Raw genomic sequence first — 22,607 nt, 5'->3', positions numbered from 1 at the left:
CCCAATTCTTAGGGAAAAAAAATCAGGAAATTAATTTTCTGCTCTCCCTTGCAACTATGGTCTTGAGAAACAATGATAATCTGTCTTATCGTCCTTCCCTAGACCTATATCACCCTGCTCTGTCGCTCAGTAATTCTTGTATCAAAACTTCAAAACAAGATTAAGCATTACCAGCGACGTCACAATGTGAGAGAAGAAGTTATCAGCCACATCACAATGCCAGAGGAGACCTTATCAAGCTTGCTTTTGTCAAGCTTTAAACTGTTTTAGGGAGAGGGAAAAAGACCTTTAATAGAACAATAAACAGATAATCAGGTTTTCTTCGTATAGATATTGTAAAATATCAGCCGCTAACCTATTATAATCATAATATTTTTTTTCTTTGAGTACCTATGAAATGAATCAGACTAAGTGTTCAAGAGAAAAAAAAGATTTACTAGTGTATGAGAATGTTGACTTGATATATTGTACTCTTCACTCTATGCTGCCATTAAAAAAACAGGTAAAGAAAACAAAATGTTCAATTTTTGGATGGTTTTAGTTTTTTAAAACTGCCCTTAAATAAGCTTTCTTCTTTTCTTTTTATGTATACATTGGAGAAATTGTAATAACATACTGTAAGATTTAAATTGACAAAGCTGTATTCTGTGTAGTTGTTTGTTAATTCTATCCAATCTACCAACAGTTCTTCCTGTCCATCAGAATGACATGATGTATTCCTCCACAGTGAAACTTCATATGTTGATATCTTAGATTCTGGATCACTATAGTTTGTCCACTGAACTTTAACAGTTGTATTGTCAGAGGTGTAGGCCAAGTCCTGTCAGAAAATAAGACTAAATTTACTCTATCAATTCCATCAAGTCACATACTATGATATACAAGTATATAAACGTTACTTTCAGGGTCCCTTCACTTTAGACTTAAGGTTCATTCATGGTTATGGTTAGGTTTTAGGATAAGGGTTAATGTTAGGTTTAGGTATGGGTTAGGGTAAGGTTTAGGGTTAAGAATAGTTTAGTATAGCTCTTTATTGGTTGGGACCCCTAAAGTAAAAGAAGGCCAAGATTTGTGTGGTATTGAATTTCTAGTACAGTGACAATAATGTTAACAGCTTTGTCAAGTGTAGCTTAATATTTTTATAGCAAGTCAACATTGAACAATGATCGAGGGTTAGGATGGAGTTCTTCATTTCTGTATTTTTTAAGTTTTAATGCCATTTTTCCTTTTTGCATAATATTCAATTTTGTTTATATATTTCAACACTTCATTACTCTCAGGTTTATTTTTTGGGTTAATTTGCATGTTTCTGAATACTTCTTTTTTCTGAAAAAGGTAAAATTGAAAATTGAACAAAAATCAAGCTTAGACTTAGCATATGCAAACATTTATTAGAAGAGTATGCTGTCATTTGGAAATGTACCTACAGGGTTATGTTCAGTTAAAAAGAACCGACAAAACAAGGTAGTGCATAAAAATAGTTTGAGAAACATGAACCCAAGTTGTGTATCACCATAAACATTTCAAGTAGTTTTCAAAATGCTCTTGCACAGGTTTTTAATGTGTATATTTCATATTGGGTTAGTAGGCAATGGCTTTACTTCAATATCTGGTTAGAAGTGGTGTTATGTCCCTTTATTAAACAACACAGTGAAAGGTTTCAAGAGATTTAGAAATTGAGGGTGAAGGATTAAAATAAATTCATAAAACAAAGCATACAAGTTGTTATTGTTGGCATATGTGTTTGTATAGACAAATGGAATTAGTATCTTAATACTAACTAAGTATTGAAGACCTGATCACTTTGATAGGCCACTTGTCTAAATACCACATCTTAAGATAGTTGGTTAAGATTCAATTGTTACACAGGATGCTAGTAACCTCATACGATACCCATGGGGTCAGTAAATTTCAAAAGGGGATTCAAAATTTGCTCACACCCAATGTGGAATTCACTGACCCATATATGTTGGAATTAGGGCACTAGCACACAATGTAACTAATGATACTTTAGCTTCTTTGATAGAAAAGACACACTAAACAAAACAAACCATGTTATAAAATGGACCAGCAGTCATAGCACCATACAATGGAGGTGTTGTATCAACTGTGAATTTGTGGTGAATCATTCTACAGTCTCCTGATTCATCTGTAGCTGCAGAATAGATAAAAATAAAATAAAATTAGATAATATTAATATCATGATGTTTTGTTGTCTTTTCAAGCATATAAACAATAAGTAGAATTGTGGTCTTGTGCTAATGACTATTCTCAGAAAGGTCTTATTTGTAGTTCCCAATAACTTGAGGCAAAAACTCCAATAAGATGTAATCTTGCAGTTTTGATTTTAGAAGAATGTTCATTATCACTGAACAAGTATATATATATTTGTTTAGGGGCCAGATGAAGGACCCCTCTGTTTGCTGGAATTTCTCGCTGCATTGAAGACCTGTTGGTGACCTTTTGCTTTTGTCTGTTCCATGGTCGGGTTGTTGTCTCTTTGACATATCACTCTGACTGTAACTCACTGTAGTGATAACAGAGTGAAGAATGTATTATACTAGTTCCTACCTATAACCCAGGCATAGTATGTTCCTCCTGACTTTAATTGCAGTGTTGTCAGAGAAAAGAATGTATTCAAGTTAATGTTTATCAAGGTTGCTATGTTAAATGTTCTTTCCACAGCTTGATTTCCCTTACGTCCATCAATCTAAAATGTAGAAAAGAACAATAAATATTTAATTTATTGATTTCTCAATTATCTGAATTTAAAACATTCAAATTTCAATAAAAGTCTTCTTTATGTTGATATGTCTATGCTCAGATATTCACAAAATTGCATATCATGGCTGAATTTGAGATATCAGGTTTGTGACCGTAACCTGTTTTATTACTATATGGTAAATCTTGTGCAATATAAAACTCTACTCGGGACAATATTCCCCAATATTCATGCAATAACCCTATATTATTGTACATTCTACTATACATACATACATTATGGATCTTGAAATAAAATACTGCTTACATATTGTTTACAGTCAGTTCCAACAGCTTGAGTGTGATTAGACAGTCCTATATAATACATCATTATATCCAACTTAGATGAAAAACCTTCAAACTGTATATCTACATACATATCGGTATTAATAAAGTCTCCCATAATAATTGATCCACCTACAACAGTAAAATGATATTATATACCAATAATTACTTATTGAAAAAAGGGATTTTGATTGCCTATAAACCATCTCACATTATTATGAAATTAACTTGCATTTCAGTGTTCCTCAGACCCAGTGTCGCCTACTTTTGCTGTATATCACAGGCTCAACAAAAATGTGGAAAAAAATCAATAAAAATATTCCTTTTGATACTATCAGCTTCTGTCCAAGTATGGTAAAAATCCAGGATAGTTTATGAATATAATAAATGTTATAAAAACTTTAACTGCAGACTGTAAGTAATATTAACTAGAAGAAGAACTAGGTCTATTTATAAGTAAAATACAGATACACAGGTACAAAATTTTAACAAAATTTCCTTCTAGATACTAGCTTTTGATCATAAACAAGCTGCTGTCCAAGTTTGGTACAAATTAAAAATAGTATAAGAAATTTATTAATAAGAATGTGTCCATAGTCCACGGATGTCCCACTCGTACTATCATTTTTCATGTTTAGTGGACCATGAAATTGGGGTCAAAACTTTAATTTGGCATTATAATTAGAAAAATCATATCATGGGGAACATGTGTACAAAGTTTAAAGTTGATGTGACTTCAACTTCATCAAAAACTACCTTGACCAAAACTTTAATCTGAAGTTTGCACTATCATTTTCAATGTTCAATGGACCGCGAAATAGAGGTTAAAACTTCAATTTGGCATTATAATCAAAAAAGATCATATCATAGGAAACTCCATCAAAAACTACCTTGACCAAAAACTTTAACCTGAAGCGGGACAGACGGAGGGACGAACAGACGGACGCACAGACACGAAAACAAAATGCCCGTCTACTATCCTAGGTGGGGCATAGAATTTTTAAAAACTTCAACCACAAAATGAATGTGCATAATATAATAAGTGTCCTGGCAGAAAATCTAAGTCCATTTAAAAGTAAAATACAGAACTAGAGGCTCTAAAGAGCCTGTGTCGCTCACCTTGGTCTTTGTGAATATTAAACAAAGGACGCAGATGTATTCATGACAACTTTGTGTTTTGGTGATGGTAATGTGTTTGTACATCTTACTTTACTGTACATTCTTGCTGCTAACAATTATCTCTATCTATAATGAACTTGCCCCAGTAGTTTTAGTGGGAAATGTTAGTAAAAATTTATAAATTTTATGAAAATTGTTTAAAGTTGACTATAAAGGACAATAACTCTTTAGGGGGTCAATTGACCTTTTTGGTCATGTTGACTAATTTTAAGGTATCACTTTGCTGTACATTATTGCTTTTTACAGTTTATCTCTATCTATAATAGTATTCAAAATAATAACCAAAAACGGCAAAATTTCCTCAAAATTACCAATTCAGGGGCCGGGGCAGCAACCTAACAACAGAATGTCCGATCCATCTGAAAATTACACAGCAGATAGATCTTCACCTAATAAACAATTTCCTCCAGCCAGATTTGCCCTAAATGCTTTGGTTTTTGAGTTATAAGTCAAAAACTGCATTTTACACCTTTGTTCTATTTTTAGCCGTGGCGGCCATCTAGGTTGGATTGCCGGGTCATTGGACACATTTTTTTAAACTACTTACCCCAAAGATGATTGTGGCCAAGTTTGGATTTATTTGGTCTAGTAGTTTCAGAGAAGAAGGTTTTTGTAAAAGATTACAAAGATTTACGAAAAATGGTTAAAAATTGACTATAAAGAACAATAACTCCTTAAGGGGTCAACTGACCAATTTGATCATGTTGACTTATTTGTAAATCTTACTTTGCTGAACATTATTGCTGTTTACAGTTTATCTCTATCTATTATAATATTCAGCAACCCAACAATGAGTTGTCTGATTCATCTGAAAATTTTAGAGCAGATAGATCTTGACCTGATAAACAATTTTACCCCCACGTCAGATTTGCTGTAAATGCTTTGGTTTTTGAGTTATAAGCCAAAAACTGCATTTTACCCTTATGTTCTATTTTTAGCCATGGCGGCCATTTTGGATGGTTGGCCGGGTCACCGGACACATTTTTCAAACTAGATACCCTAATGATGATTGTGGCCAAGTTTGGTTTAATTTGGCTCAGTAGTTTCAGAGGAGAAGATTTTTGTAAAAGCTAACGACAGACGACGAAGACTACGTACGACGGACGCAAAGTGATGAGAAAAGCTCACTTGGCCCTTTGGGCCAGGTGAGCTAAAAAGTGTTTATTTTTTTACAAAATTTACTTCTAGATACTATCTTATGATCATAAACAAGCGTCTGTCCAAGTTTGGTACACATCTAGGGTTGTTTAAGAAAGTTATTAGAATTTAACAACTTTAACCACAGAGTGAATGTAATGTTTCCTGGCAGAAAAACTAATTAGATATAGGAAGATGTGGTGTGAGTGCCAATGAGACAACTCTCCATCCAAATAACAATTTAAAAATTAAACCATTATAGGATAAAGTACGGCCTTCAACACGGAGCCTTGGCTCACACCGAACAACAAGCTATAAAGGGCCCCAAAATTACTAGTGTAAAACCATTCATACGGAAAAATGGAATTTTATTTTTTACAAAATTTACTTCTGAATACTATGAAATCCAGTATAGTTTAAGAAAGTTATTAAAATTTCAAAAAATTTAACCACAGAGTGAATATTTGTGGACTCCACCGCCATCGCTGCCAACGGAATGTAGGATCGCTTAAGTCAAAGGCTCGACAAAAATGAAAGAATTTGTGTTTTCTTGATACTTTCAAAATATCAAAAGTAGGTTTTTTTGTATAACAGAGGTATGCCACATGACTGAGCAAGGAATATAAATCAGCTTACGAAATATCAATCCTGAGATTATTTTTTTTTTAACAGAATTTTCAAAAAGGTCTTCTGCAGAAAAAAAAGTTAAGTTGTGGTAATTTGCATGTTAAAAATCACACAGTATCTTAATGCAAATTTCCCCTACCAAACTCCCTTAAATTTTGGTAATCAACGGCCATGGTTAACTGAGAAATTATCCTTAAAAGTTCAGTAGATATTTTAATGACTGCTGTAAGTAAGTAATGGCAATTGATAACAGTCAGTAGAAAATTACCTTCAACACCACCATCATATCCAACATGGAAGCCATTAGATGCAACCATGGCAACAGAATAAGATACACTGTAGGCTCTAACAGTAAAATAATACATTGCTAGTCCAGACTCAAGGCTGAGATCATAGAATGTGACTGACTTGTTCCCAGCAACATTGGTGAATGGTACAACATTATCCCTGGTCTTTGGAAATCTTCTGTCTGTTCCAAGAGCCACTTCATAGAATAAGACCTGTTGGGTTTTATGTTGTTCTTCAGTTTTTGAATTATCTACCTGATATCCTGGGTTTCCTAAAAAATATGTTTGAAATAACTAGACATGGTGAAAAAAAATCTCGTCATTATAAATAGCTTTCACAAGGTGTCAATATGCTTTGATTCAATAAGTCATTAATGGTCAAAGTCTTATTATTCCTATTAAAATCATCAAATATAATTGGTGATATGGTTAAGTCAATTACTCATAATAAAAACAATCCTACCAAGTACACAGGTAATAAGGGAAAATATATCAGAGGAGTATTGTGTTAAACTAATATGTCCTCCTTTGATGCAATATTGCCTTGAATTCCAATATTTTCTTTTTCCTTTAGGCTTCATAAAACATCAGTACACGGTTCAAACAGTAGGAAGATATGGCTTCATTTCTATGAATGTAGAACAAACATCAAGTAACATACATGCCCCTATAGCTAAAAAGGCAAACTCCTCATTCACAACGTTTTTCCTATTTTTTTCTAATCTGCCTAACATAATACCACAATTCAGCTCATTACAATAATAGATTTTTTTATGAAAACCTACCTTCAACATCTACCTGAAATGAAGCAGAAGATGGCAGACCAAAACCATCCCAGTTTGAAGTGACTTTACGCTGAGATGGAAGTATATTCAAGTCAAATCCAGTTATGTATCCATCAAAAACTTTGCCTGGAAGCAGTGGGTCTTCTTCTATAGTTACTCCATTACTTCTTATGATATAGGTATAATTCAAAGCATTTGTAACTCTTAACAAGGAATAATATAGTTCTCGGTCTTTCATATGAAGTCCATCAAGCATTCCATTTTCTGAAACTGAAAACATGAAATTCTGAATTACATATTTTTCTTTCCGTACAACTCTTACAATGGTTATTGTAGTTGATACAAAAATTACCACATATTGATGTTTCTCAATTAAGATGGAGTGCATGTTAATCAATCATTACCATCATCATTGTTTTTCAAAACTCAAGTTTTTAACTGGCATCTTTTCCTCCTCTGAATACAAAGCCATTGACATTCTAAAAATGCTGTTACATTTCCTTCAATAATGTATGTTCTATTCATATTCCAAAAATGAACCAAAAAATGATAACTGTAAATATGTAGTTACCATGCATGTCTAGCCATTCAGAGATGACTTTTCCATCAAGCCTTTGTATCTGCCATTCATTTCTCACTGATGGACAAGGGTCACCTGACAAATCCCATGATGCTCTTAGTGTGTCAAAACTCTTCTGGAAATCTCTGTAAGAGTGTTAATATTGTTAATATATTATACAGACACCGAGCGTTAATCTTTTGAGGCTGGTGTATTTTCTATTTCAAATTAAAATAACAGAAAAACTGAACTTGAAGGAAAATTCAAAACAGGAAGTCTGTAATTAAATTGCAAAATCAAAAGTTCAAACACATCAATGGATGCGGACAAATGGACAACAACTGTCATATTTCTGACTCAATTGGTACAGGAATTTTCTTACATAGAAAATAGTGGATTGATCATAGTTTTATAGCTAGCTTTACCTCTCACTTGAATGACAGGGCACACAAAATTTCATTTCATTGACAATGGTGAGTGAACAAAACAGAGACATTATAATAAAATTCAAAATTTCTTTCAGAAGTGAAGTAATTATTGTACTTTCAGGATGACTGCTATAACAAAACAAATATAGGCAAGTTTGTATTTTAAGAAATTCTAACAAATCACAAGAACTTTTTACATTTAAACTAAAATCTTACACATCAGCATCAGAGTTTTCCAGTACATCACTGATTGCGATATGTGATAATGGCTGAAGTCCTTGGCTCAAGTAGGAGAAATAAACTCCATTGGATGTAGCTACACTTGACACTCCAGCTCCATTTGTTCCTCGTATAGATACATAAACCTGAAATACATACACAAATTAAACACACAAAACATTTTGACACTCAGATGGAAACAATGACAATCTAATAGACAAATCAATATTCCCGCTTCAGAATGGGGGTATAATACACCAACAATGACCAAGTTTGATTTGAAAAAAAATGTTTAAAGGGACATTTCTCATAAAAACCATGTTGACTGAAACATCATATGTTTGGTTCTCAACAGTTTTAAAGGGAAGACAAGATTTAAACTACCTGTAAGTAAAAAAAAATGTCTGTTGGGATGATTGAATTTGGTTTACAAGTCTAAAAAGATTAAACAGAACTTTGCAAGGACAAAGCCCTTTCTTTGACAAAGTGAAAGTTGAATGGAAAAAGATGGTAATTTCTATATATTCTCTGAAGATTTGTGAACAAAGACAACTTATTTCATGATTACAAAATATTAATAGTTATACCATATATACCAGTTGTACAGTACAACAATGTTATATTGTAATGAAGAAAAAATGACATATAATAAATATCCTGGTAACCTTTCTATATCCCATCAGGTTCAGTCCAGATACTGTATAATGTCTAGCATCCTCAGGTATATCAAAGAAAGCTTTGATCTGACCTCCACCTGGTGTTGTTCCTACTGCTATCTGGTACCTGTTATATTGTAAAATAATAAATCACATTACTGATATAGGTACATGCTATTGTTAATCAGTCCAAGAAAAACTAACAAATCTGAAGCATGTGCCATTATTATAAAACTCATTTAGAAAGAAAGACCCACCTTCAAATGTAGATTGTCTTAAATAGTTATGAGAGTAAAAGTAAGAAAGGAGAATGCATACTTCAATTTTTATAAAACATGACAGTATAAATACTAGAGTCAGTATCAAGAATTTAAATTAAATATTGGATTTGATAGAGCATTTGTCAGATCAAATCAACAAAAATTCAAGTTTTAATCTAGAATATGAGAAATAAAGCATATACATGCCTCACATTGCCTTGGTGTCCCATTAAAAATCTGCATCTGTCAACCATTTTAAGTATTGTTTTCCTTTTTTTAACAATGCAATTGAAAATGAAGGAATAATTTGTGGTTAATATCACAAATAACCTTTGTATATATTTCTTATACCAACCCAACAATCTCGGATTCCTCATCAGTAAACAGCTGCCAGGTTGCTGATACAGAAGTAAGAGACTCTGAACATACAGCATCTAATGCATCACATTCTGCAGTAGAAAGATTATCAGTTATAAAAAATATCAACTACGGTCAGAATATAAGAGGATGAATGGTAGGGTTCTTCAATAATTAATTTAATCTTGAATTCACATGTAATATAAAGTGTTCTCTAATTCATTTTTAACTCAAACTTTTATCATTTCTAACTACAATACTGTGGATTCATTTGTTTTTGTGTTTATCAATTTTCATGGATTGAGGAAACCTTGCATTTTTATGGATATTTGATTTTTGATTTCAAGGTTTTACCAAAGTCTGCATACATTCCAATATATAAGATAAGATAAATCTTATTTTCCAAATAAGGTCCCCAGGGGGGCATATACACATAGTATATATAATTGATACAACATACAGTATTTTACATAAAATTGTAAAATAAACTATTGAAATAAAGTCATACAGGTATTATTTGTCAAATGAAAATGTATTTAAGAGTTGCTACCCTTATTTTTTTCTCACTTGATTTTATAATATTTTACTGGAATGTATAAATATAAATGATTGTTAAGCTGCAACAGACATCAATAGAAAATTTTAAATTCATTGAACATTTCAATTTGTGGTTCCCTTGTGACCATGAATCTTGCAAAATAAGCAAACAAGTCATATTGTCATTCAATTCCAATATTTCCAAAATTCATAAATTAGGTCTATAAATAATGAATAGGAAAGGAATGATACTGTGGATGCACCATTTAAATATTGTTGGGAAAGTTCTTAGTGTGGATGCACCATTTAAATATTGTAATTGTGATGTAAGTTGTAGATTAAATACCTGAATCTCTAAATATAAACCATTTTTACAAATTTACCCAAGTTTAAAAAAACTCTAGAAAAAATAGCAAATTAATAATCATTTATCAGCTAGAAAGTCCAGAATTTCCAATACAAGGAATTGGGCTTTTTCTTTTGTTACTTTAGGGGTCAAGGAATAGTACAATGTTAGGGTTAGGTATGGATTATGACCCTAAAGTAAGATAATGGCAGGAATTGAAAGAAATAGTGACCTTCATCTGTACTGCAGACTTTAGCATTCATTGCCACTGTTTCACTGTTGTCCTTGACATTGATTCTGTAGACTGTATGCAGGTCCACCACTTTCCCATGTTTAGGTGGTGTTGTATCAATGGAGATGGGTCCAGAGAAAGCATATGTTTCCATGTCAACTGAATTGATTGCTGTTACTGTGACATAGTAGGATTTACCATGGTCTAAGTGATGATTCACTCCTAAACAAAATAAAATATCAAGATACAATGTGAAATTGTTTTTATAATCTATAAGTTGTTTTAATTCTTTCTTTACCAAAGTAATAAGGTTACTGTAAATTCAGAAACTATTGCATGCATTTAAAAATTATTATTGCAACTTTGTCATTTTAGACTAAAATGCAATTTTAATTTTTGTGATATTCAGAAAAATCCTGTTTGATTCTTATAAAAAATTTCAAAATGCTTGTTTTAATTATTGTGTTTATAACCCTGTCATATTTTTCACAATAATAAAAACATCACTTTGACAATAATTGCTGAATGTACAGTAATATGTATTTTAGTGACTTTCGATAAGGTAGAGTTCCATTATAAGTTACAGAGAACTAAAAAAATATTTTCATAATATCATGAAAGATGTTGATAAATCATAATATTATAAAGTGATTAACTTAAATTAAAGATGCAGAAAAAAGTACTTTGCACCTGTCCTAAGTCAGGAATCTGATATACAGTAGTTGTCGTTTGTTTATGTAATATATACGTGTTTCTCGTTTTGTTTATATAGATTAGACCGTTGGTTTTCCCGTTTGAATGGTTTTACACTAGTAATTTTGGGGCCCTTTATAGCTTGTTGTTCGGTGTGAGCCAAGGCTCCGTGTTGAAAGCCATACTTTAACCTATAATGGTTTACTTATTTTAAATTGTTATTTGTATGGAGAGTTGTCTCATTGGCACTCACACCACATCTTCCTATATCTACTTATCAACAGAACAAAGACAAATTTGAGAACATGATGATAAAGGGATAAAAAAAATTCTTCAAAGGGGAATAAGGCATATCTTTTTAAACAGCAATCCACAATTTAGATGCACTGTAATGATTCAAGTTTTAAAGAAATTTTTAAATAACATATTAGTTATGTGCAAATCTACAATAAAATACCTTTTATGCTATAAAAAGAAACAAATCCGTTGAGAGTTTCTTCAAATATATCCGAGGAGCCTTGTTCTGATCCTAGTGTAATAATAAAATTCTGAATGGGACTCTCTTCATCTAGAAATCCTGACCATGAACATAGTATTGGGGTTTCCACCTGAAATCCAAGAAGTACATCTAATATATTCTATGTATAGGGATTTGAGTTGACATTCAAGAGACCAAAACATTCCTGGAATACCAGGAAACAGTTAATATATCAAAAGGACAGCTGTTTTACAGTTTTTACATTAATGCTAGCAAGACAAAGCTTTGTTTGACTTGCTTGCTTTGCTTGTATCAATGTTTGCTCAAGCATGGCAATTAAGATAGGTGGGGCTTCAGCTTGTATACATCATACTTAAATTTCATTGGAAGTTATGTTTGAAGTTAAGGACAGTCACACTATATTTTAAAACATTACAGGATGACAAATATAAAGCGCTATCGTAGAAATGAAAGCCAAAAAAATTGTATTTGTTTTTTTTCTCGAAGATATGCATTTTTTTATCATCCAACTGAAAAGACTGTCGTCAAGTACTTTTAGTAAAACAAAAAAGCTATTCGAACACACCTACTCCGATTTAGTGATTCATTACATAGGTATTTCATTTGACCCATATATTTCATCTTTTAGTACTGAGATTTTTTTTTATGTTATAACTTCAATCTGTAGCTTTGCTATATAAAAATTATAAAATCTGATGCGAGATGATGTATCAAATATTCTTTCTTTGTACGTTTTCAACACAAAATATTCATCTCAAACACTCCCTAATAAAGAGGGTGCACTTGATTTTGTAATAAAAGGGATAAATTAATTAGGGGGGGATGACTTATTATGTCTATTGTTATTGAATATTGCACACTTTAGATTAATTTTTTCTTGTAAACATTCAAACAGATTATTCTTTGTTTATAGAGAAGGCGATAAGTGCTTTCTGTTATGTTTACTTTAGTAAGATTTTTTTTTAAAGTGAATAGAAACAAATAAAATAACTATTTTCTTCTCAAATACGAGTGTTTTATTGTAAAAAAACCCAACCATTTGCATAAGTTTTTAATTTATCTATTACATAGTTAAGCAGAACAGTTAGATATCAAGTCGACGACATGGTTATCTATCAAGTTGGATGAAGAAAATAATTCCCTTTTTTTAAATTAATACGGACGGAGAACATATCAATATATAAGTTTACTTATTTCCGTGTCTGTCCTTCCATTACGTGACTTAAAAAAATAAATTAAAAAAAATTGGTAACAATTGTATCAAAAAGAGAAAATCGAGCGAACCTTCTTATGTTAGGGTGTGTTTGAGATGAATAATTTGTCTAAAAAACGCACAAAGGAAGAATATTTGATACATCATCTCTCTTCAGATTCTATCATTTTTATATAGCAAGGCTACTGGTTGACTTTATAACATAAAAAAATTACAGTACTAAAAGATGAAATATATGGGTCAAATGAAATACCTATGTAATGAATCACTAAATCAGAGTAGGTGTGTTCGAATAGTTATTTTGCTTTTCTAAAAGTACTTGACGACAGTCTTTTCAGTTGGATGAAGAAAATGCATATCTTCGGGAAAAAACAAATACAATTTTTTGGCTTCCATTTCTACGATTGCGCTTTATATTTGTCATCCTGTGATATTTTAAAATTTAGTGTCCTTAAGTTCAAACATAACCGTCCAATAAAATTTAAGTATGATGTATACAAGCTTAAGCCCCGCCTATCTTAATTGCCATGCTTGAGCAAACATTGATACAAGCAAAGCAAGCAAGTCAAACAAAGATTTGTCTTGCTAGCATTAATGTATTAGCTGTAATGTGTTCCTCATCTCAATATTGCTGAAAGGTTTTCAATTATGATAAAAAAACAAAAAACAATTTGCACCTTAACTGTAAGGTTAAACCAGCCATTTCATGATTACATATTGAATGATTATACTTCCATGTCTGTAATGTTCACACTACTTATTCTACGCTTACCCCAATGTATTCTGGACAAGTCACATATCCTGTTCCTGGTTTACTGGTATCAATGATAACTGAACCAAATGTAGTATGACCAATTATACCAGCTTTGTCTTCTGCCCAGATACTGATTATATTTGGTTTGCCTACAATCAAAAGGGAATGTTTAATTCATGAATAAAGAAAAAAGAAAACAGAGAAAACTAAAATGTATATCTGGCTAACCTGAAAAATCAAAATAGGCATTTTGTAATTTATTTGCATCTTGAATTGATTGATCAACTTCTTTAAGAATGATTTTCTCTCTCTCTCTCTCTCTACTTCTACAACTAGAGGCTCTAAAGAGCCTGTGTCGCTCACCTTGGTCTATGTGCATATTAAACAAAGGACACAAATGGATTCATGACAAAATTGTATTTTGGTGATGGTGATGTGTTTGAAGTTCTTACTTTACTGAACGTTCTTGCTTCTTACAATTATATCTATAATGAACCTTGCCCATTAGTAACAGAGAAAAATATTTGGTAAAAATTTACATAAATTTACCGAGTTAATGAAAATTGTTAAAAATTGACTATAAAGGGCAATAACTCCTTAAGGGGTCAATTGACCATTTAGGTCATGTTGACTTATTTGTAGATCTTACTTTGCTGAACATTATTGCTGTTTACAGTTTATTTCTATCTATAATAGTATTCAAGATAATAACCAAAAACGGCAAAATTTCTTTAAAAATTACCAATTGGAGGGCAGCAAGCCAACAACCAATTGTCCAATTCATCTAAAAATTTCAGGGCAGATAGTTATTGACCTGATAAACATTTTTATCCCATGTCAAATTTCCTCAAAATGCTTTGGTTTTTGTGTTATAAGCCAAAAACTGCATTTTACCCCTATGTTCTATTTTTAGCCATGGCGGCCATCTTGGTTGGTTGACCGGGTCACGCCACACATTTTTTAAACTAGATACCCCAAAGATGATTGTGGCCAAGTTTGGATTAATTTGGCCCAGTAGTTTCAGAGGAGAAGATTTTTGTAAAAGATTACTTAGATTTATGAAAAATGGTTAAAAATTGACTATAAAGGGCAATAACTCCTAAAGGGGTCAACTGACCATTTCGGTCATGTGGACTTATTTGTAAATCTAACTTTGCTGAACATTATCACTGTTTACAGTTTATCTCTATCTATAATAATATTCAAAATAATAACCAAAAACAGCAAAATATCCTCAAAATTACCAATTCAGGGGCAGCAACCCAACAACAGGTTAACCGATTCATCTGAAAATTTCAGGGCAGGTAGATCTTGACCTGATAAACATTTTTATCCCATGTCAAATTTCCTCAAAATGCTTTGGTTTTTGAGTTATAAGCCAAAAACTGCATTTTACCCCTATGTTCTATTTTTAGCCGTGGCGGCCATCTTGGTTGGATGACCGGGTCACGCCACACATTTTTTAAACTAGATACCCCAATGATGATTGTGGCCAAGTGTGGTTTGATTTGGCCCAGTAGTTTCAGAGGAGAAGATTTTTGTAAAAGTTAACGACGACGGACGACGGACGCCAAGTGATGAGAAAAGCTCACTTGGCCCTTTGGGCCAGGTGAGATAAAAATTAATCGATTACAGAACCTTATTTATTTCATAAAAAAATGAGCAAAAAAACCCACATATTTCTCTTATAGAACTTTTGCATATTTGTACATTTAGCTTTACTTTGGTGATAAAAATCCCAAATGTATTATATACTATACCTGTAACGTCAGGTGTGATACTGCCAACCTCCAGGTGACTACTTTGTGTAGAGGATATATTCACTTCAGTTCTAGGTGAAATGTCCTCAGCGTATGGATATGTCCCAACAGAATACCAGGCCCTTATTACTTCACTATCTGTGTCATTGTAGTGCCACATTGCAGACAGGGAATCAGTTGAACTTTTATACATTGATGAACTTGAACCAATTTCACCACTGACTGCACTTCTATCAGAAAGTCTGTGTAAAAAGAGTAAAGTATCAGTTTTTTCCTAGCCCATTAGATTTTTATCTGCAATAAATTGGCTCGGTTAGTTGTTGTTGTTACATTGATATTTATTCAAAACACCTTAACATGTGTGGAGGTGGCGAAGGGTAGCTCACCGACTTGAACATTGCTATTTACTGCTTCTCTTCTAAACATGCACCATTAAGAGTAAAAGCAATGTTACTACTGTTAGAGCAATGTGTCATAAACAAAGCTTTATACTTATTAACATGGTCCTTTCCTGATTGAAATGTAGGCTTAGATATGTTATTTTTTCTTGTTGATTTCTTTCAACTTAGCAGAATAGTTTAAAAATACAGGAAGTCTAAAACTGTTCAACTTGATAGTATTAACTGTTGACTTGGAGATATGTCTTGCCCTTATGCTTTTTTTGGTAGTATATTAATGCAAACTCTGAAATTAGAATAGCAATAATTCTACATGTAAATTTTCAGAATGAATAATGATTGAAGGTTATAAGCAGGGCTAAACTAACCTCTGTAGAAAGGCATTTGCATACCAGATATTAATGACCCTCCACTAGTGGTATGCCATATGGTACCTCATTATAACTAATACATGTTTGATGCTGTGGCTGGAAACAGCAAGTCCAAGTCTCATTTTTCAAAAATAGGATTAAATAACTGATAAAGTTTACAATAATTACCTATCCAAAACTATATCTGGTGGCAATAAGTCTATTGTAATTCCATCTGATACAGACTCTATAATATTTCCAGCATTGGTTACACCTCTAATAGAAGAATAATAAGTCCTTCCCGGTTCTAGCTGAGCATTTATTTGTGCATATCCAGAACTTGTTATGCCTTCAAATATGAAAGATAGTGCAATTAAAATACAAACATTTTTAATTAACAACCAGATTTTTGTATTCATACAATAAAATATAATGAACATAATCAATTCTTTTACAGGAAAAAAAACAAGAATGTGTTCCAAGTACATGGATGCCCCATCAACACTATCATTTTCTATGTTCAGTGGACTGTTAAAATGGGGTAAAATCTCTAATTTGGCATAAAATTAGAAAGATCATTTCATAGGGAATATATTTACCAAGTTTCAAGTTGATTGGACTTCAACTTCATCAAAAACTACCTTGACCAAAAACTTTAACCTGGAGAAGGACAGACAGACACACAGAAAACATAATGCCCATAAAACAAGAAATTAATTGTGTCTATAGTACACAGATGTCCCACTCACACTATCATTTTCTATGTTTAATGGACAGTGAAATTGGGGTAAAAACTCTAATTTGGCATTTAAATTAGAAAGATCATATCACAGGGAACATGTATACTAAGTTTCAAGTTGATTGAACTTCAACTTCATCAAAAACTACCATGACTAAAAACTTAAAACCTGAAGCGGGACGAACGGACGGACAGACGAATGGACCCACAAACCAGAAAACATAATGCCCCTCTACTATCGTAGGTGGGGCATAAAAATATAGCTTGGGATCCTGGCTGAAAGAAATCCTCTTCATGTCAGTATGGCCAGGCACAATACAAAATGGTACAAAAGATACCAGAAGGACAATCAAACTCAAGGATTGAAAATATACTGACAATGCCATGGCTAAAAAAGAAAGATACAAACAGACAAATAATACTACACAACATTGAAAACTAAAGACAAAGCAACACCAACCCCACCAAAAAACTGAGGGTGATCTCATTCCATGTGACTACTTTTTACCTCTGAACTAGACGAAGAGCTGAATTACTGTCCATGTGCTATATACAGAGATTATAATCAATATTAAGCTTAAGGTTAATTAACTGGTGATTCACCTTTTTAAAATTAAATTAGGATTATAATTGCTATATCAGTATCAGTATTATCTAAAAGATTTTCTCGTCATGCACTTAAATTTACTGTTAACGATATTTTTTTTTAGGAATTCCTATTAATTATGAATTTATAAATAATTTTGGATGAACTTCTAATAATAGGACTTAGATTAATAGTTTTATTTCCTTTACCACGTAAATAAAGAACTGAAGGGACAATGAGACAAAGGGAAATAGGTCATGTCTTATGTCATTTCAAGATTAAACCTAATTTGAAAACCAAAAATCAGTCTTCATGCTATGCTGATGAGCTCGATACCAATATTTAACATAATGCTTTGGATATTCATTACCATCTCCAGCAATATTCTGTTCTTCTACATGTAAAATTCCATCAGATGAAAATGTGGTAATATCTTGTCCCCCTGGACTTGTTCCTACAGCCCATTCATATGCCATGACACCATGAAGATGGCTCTCAAATCCTTTGAACTGTACACTGACGGTAGAAATGTCAGATTGGAAATCGATGTCAACACCAATGTCAGATACAGGATCATGGTCTGTGCCATCTGTACCATCAATTACTATACCTAAATAATTAACACATTCATATGAAATATATTCTTCATAAAGCATGTATAAGATGACAACCTATATTTTCAACCTCTACTTAATTTCAATTGTATCCCTATCCATTGAATTAATTAGATGATATCATAGATTATTTTCTCTCGGAAACTGCCAGTGTGTGAGAAACTTCAAATTACTTTTATAGAGTTCAACATTTTTGTGTTTACATATCCTTATTAGGTAGGGCTATTATTCCTATGATTTCTATACTTTCCTCCATACTTTATTCCGTTTTAATTCTAATAAAGATTTTTGTCTGAAATGTATAGGAGGCATAAATGAGAGTATGAATGCCCGTTACCATTAGGCATCATTCCATCATTTTCGGCTACTAGTTTACATCAAATTGGTTAAAATTTTACTGTGATTTGTCAGAAGTTTCAAATAATGATTGTTACAGTAATTTTGAATTTTTTAACATGAATCGTCAAAATCAGTATTATCTAAAAGATTTTCTCGTCATGCACTTAAATTTACTGTTAACGATATTTGGAAATTTATTTTAACGTATATAATTCACCATGAACTGGTACTCCCTATTACAACCCCCATTAATACACCATACAACAATACAATGCACACAAATACAGAAAAGCTTAACGCAAAATGTCCTTTGATCAACACTTTTACTACCCAAAATGCAGTTACAAAAAAAGGAATTCTTATAAACTACTGTGGATTCATTGTTTGTTTACAATTTTCAAAGATGTCATGGGAACAGATAAACCACAAATTAAATATTCCACCAATTGAAGATTTTCCATAAGGTTGTCACACAGACTTTGGCATAATCAGGAAATTAAATACGGTATTCACCAATTGCAAGTTTTTCTCAATACACGAAAATTAGGACCTACAAAATAAAAATTAATCCACAGTAACACAAAATACTACAGTTAAATGGTATATTCAGTGATATTCCATCTATATATTTACCTGCTTTGTCAGCTTCCACCACCACTACTGGTGTTGACACGACAGGTGAACTTTCCAGTCCTGCTCCATTTACGGCTATCAAACTAACATAGTACACTAGGGTCTTGGTATCAATATCAGTAACGTCCAGGGATAATCCCTCTATATATTTATCTGTACTTAGTCCAATATCTGTCCATGTCTTCACTTCAGTTCCACCTTAGAATATAAAGAACGAGAATACGTTCATTGAACACCATGCCTTCCTCACACCATCACATCTACATACATGGTAAACTGCCTTTATTGAATACTTTAATCTGATAAGGGACTGAAGAAGAGACAGAATACTGTAAGTTCAGATATTATTGAGTTTTTTTTTTATGTAATTACTGCAAATGAGAAAGCATCTCAATAATCACAACTCTATATCGAATATATCCCATATATATATCTATAGATTGTAGCTATCCCTTATTTGTCAATAATTAAACCCACATTGTGCGCATTCTTCAAAAAATTTAAATAATAAATTAAATGCACACAGTTATTTCTGAATATATAGTAACCAACACACACAGATAAGAAAACGTAATGCTCCTATTCCATGGAAAGTACATGTAGGGCATACAAATATCCATTATGATAGCTAAGTTTATTGTGCGAGTGCTTTCAATGCAATTTTCCTTATAATCTCTATTTCCAGAAGACGTAAAATAGTTAGTTACTAATAATTGAAACTGTCCAAGACATTGCTGATATAAATCTATGATATACATTTCATTAAAATCTGGCAAGTATTGCACATACACTTGAGGTCAGAGCTCTTACAAGGTGACTTCCTACAAAATTAACATTTACAATAGACATATCTCCAGTAAAAGAAATTGATGAAGCATGTCCAAGACAACGCTGATATATAACTTAACACGACATACAAGAAATGTAGGTTGGAGAGCACTTATGCAATTTTCCAAATAATTTATCTTTCAATGGTCATGAAACATCATATTAATAAATTGCTCTGCTGAGTACACTACAGCTGGATATGACCACAGAGGTCCACCCCTGAAAAATGGACAAAATATTTGCACTAAATACAGGTCTGAATTTGAATTGTAATTAAATATTTGACAAAAAGCAGGTTTCTAACACAGAATAACTGCAGTCAAAGAATTTAGAATTGGTTATATGATTTGTATTTATATTCATTTTTTTGCTTTTGTGCTATACATTATGACCACCCCCCAAAAAATATATCCCCCACTTTTTTTTTGTGCTTTTGTGCTATGCTGTTTTGTATTGCCCCCCCCCCCCCCCCTGAAATTTTAAAAATAGAAAAAGACATACATAATCATGGCTAAAATAAATATTCAAAATTCAGAATTAAATAGTAACTTCTAAAGATAAATTGACAGCTAATCATCTCAAGACAATGCATTTCTTTATACACAATTTAAAAGCAGTGTAAAGGCATGTGTTTGGATTAACTACTTTTTACTGCTTTATTGTCTTAAGTGAATGTCAATTAACAAGAAAACCCTTGTTTTCCCCATTGTTTACCCCTAATTCCTAAACAGTTTGAGCCATAACCCACCAAAGCCAATCCTAACCATCTCTTTGTGGTATGAAAACTTGTTGTATTATTCAGAGAGGTCCAGATATTGTCTGAAAAGTAGAAAAAATGTTTTATTTGGACCCCTTTTTGGCCCCAAATTCCTACACTGATATGACCATCCCACCAAAAAACAATATCAACCTTCCTTTAGTGGTTATAAACCTTGTGTTTGAATTTCATAGATTTCTATTTATTTATACTATAGTTATTGTCCTGTAATCAAATGTCTTCAGACGATGCTGATGAAGATGTGATACCAATATACGACTGGTTGTACAACAATCAGTATATTGTTTTGCCTATACCTGGTGAGGATCCAACAGCTATTTTGTATTTTTTAATCCCTGACTGATGATCTATTGCTCGCCATGCTGCTTTTATACCATTTGTATCTGCCTGCCATACATAGCCATACACAATTTGCTCTACATCATCTGATAATGTGTTGACATGAAGCCAGTGAATCTAGTGAAAGAAACAAACACACATACGACTGTCAAAACTTCTTCAATGAAATATAACTCACTAAATAAGCAGAGCTTTAGATAAGCTGTGTATTTACGTAACTATGCAATCAAAACAATATAAAAACCCAATTAAAATGTCTTTCTCTGCGTTTAAAAGCCAAATGTATTCAAAGGAGAACCCAATTATTTATTGATACGATGCGATGCATTCCCAACTCTATTGGTCATTACAAAGTGCACTATTTAGAATAGAAAAAAATCAAAATATTTTTACATAATTTATATACCTATTTCTTGTAATTCAAAGAAATCTACTTTCTTTTGTAAAATAGAAGTGTCTCCCATATCATGGCATCCAAAACGTTAATATTTCAGGACAATTATATATTTACAGGACATCGACCACCAGGGAGAAGCATAAAAAGGACATCTACTTTTTGTTTTCAAGGCTTTTTAAAGAGATGGTCATTCTGACACAATTCACAATGTTTTTGAGGGGGTAAAATTAGACATACAGCAATGGTAAACAATACTGTTTCAGTTAAAAAATGGTTTTAAAAAGCAACTAAAGTGCACATTAAAGTTATGTTTTTTGTAAACAGCAAAACAGTATTCCAAGATAACTTTCTGGGACTAGTATAAAGACGATAATTGGTAATGTATTCAACAAATAGCTTACAATAGGAGATGTTATGTCTACTTTCACACCATTTGTCTCAAAAGCTGCCATAAAACCTGCTTTATTAACAGCTCCTGCTCGTATACTGTAAACTGCACCTTGTTTGAGAGTCAGGCTATTGTCAACAAACTCTTTAAGATTTGAATCATCTAATTCAATCCAGTCATTGTGAATTTCTACAAAAAAACACTTGTATAATGTTTAAAAAATCTTAAATTTCAAAATAAAAATTATTAAAACATAGATCAACATTGTTTAATTGGCAAACTTGTTTTTAATTTCAATAGTTGTCAATAGCTAGCATTTCATTGAAAGTTTGTTTCATTGAAATTTGCTGTTATAAATGTGTTTATATCATTTTGAAATTTCCAAATATATCTCACTCATGCAAAGCTCTGATTTCTTGTCCCATTTTTGCTATAATTTTAGGTCCATTTCTGTTCTTTTGTAAGCTTTAAATTTTCTAATATTTCAACCTCCAGCATGCATTGCTAAAGAGACATTAATTGTCAAAATGCACATCTGGTATTATAAAGTCAATGTTATTACATGTATTGAGATTTAATCATTAAACATTAAATCAATTTAATAAATTGAGATTATCTTCTGCTAAACTAAAGTTAACTTTTCTT

At 32.2% G+C, this 22,607-nt stretch overlaps 1 protein-coding gene across 1 annotated transcript in view; it reads right to left on the bottom strand.

Annotated features, from left to right (window-relative positions):
- Window positions 1-22,607, bottom strand: part of LOC134692259 (uncharacterized) — a 100,356-nt gene that overhangs the window by 39,592 nt on the left and 38,157 nt on the right. Inside the window, exons 33-51 of the mRNA XM_063552709.1 lie at window positions 21,976-22,151; window positions 21,135-21,294; window positions 19,233-19,430; window positions 18,017-18,256; window positions 16,511-16,670; window positions 15,574-15,815; window positions 13,832-13,962; window positions 11,805-11,955; window positions 10,655-10,876; window positions 9,538-9,631; window positions 8,932-9,049; window positions 8,264-8,412; window positions 7,632-7,765; window positions 7,061-7,330; window positions 6,257-6,547; window positions 3,029-3,177; window positions 2,572-2,710; window positions 2,052-2,155; window positions 617-820 (exon numbers count right to left, since the gene is read on the bottom strand). Of these exons, the coding sequence (XP_063408779.1) occupies window positions 617-820; window positions 2,052-2,155; window positions 2,572-2,710; window positions 3,029-3,177; window positions 6,257-6,547; window positions 7,061-7,330; window positions 7,632-7,765; window positions 8,264-8,412; window positions 8,932-9,049; window positions 9,538-9,631; window positions 10,655-10,876; window positions 11,805-11,955; window positions 13,832-13,962; window positions 15,574-15,815; window positions 16,511-16,670; window positions 18,017-18,256; window positions 19,233-19,430; window positions 21,135-21,294; window positions 21,976-22,151 (3,332 nt within the window). The remainder of the gene's footprint in view (window positions 1-616; window positions 821-2,051; window positions 2,156-2,571; window positions 2,711-3,028; window positions 3,178-6,256; window positions 6,548-7,060; window positions 7,331-7,631; window positions 7,766-8,263; window positions 8,413-8,931; window positions 9,050-9,537; window positions 9,632-10,654; window positions 10,877-11,804; window positions 11,956-13,831; window positions 13,963-15,573; window positions 15,816-16,510; window positions 16,671-18,016; window positions 18,257-19,232; window positions 19,431-21,134; window positions 21,295-21,975; window positions 22,152-22,607) is intronic.

This window comes from Mytilus trossulus, chromosome 12, assembly GCF_036588685.1.
Source record: "Mytilus trossulus isolate FHL-02 chromosome 12, PNRI_Mtr1.1.1.hap1, whole genome shotgun sequence".
NCBI classification, from domain to species: Eukaryota; Metazoa; Mollusca; class Bivalvia; order Mytilida; family Mytilidae; genus Mytilus; species Mytilus trossulus.
Note: the sequence above shows the minus strand (reverse complement) of the source record. Positions and strands in the feature narration are given on the sequence as shown.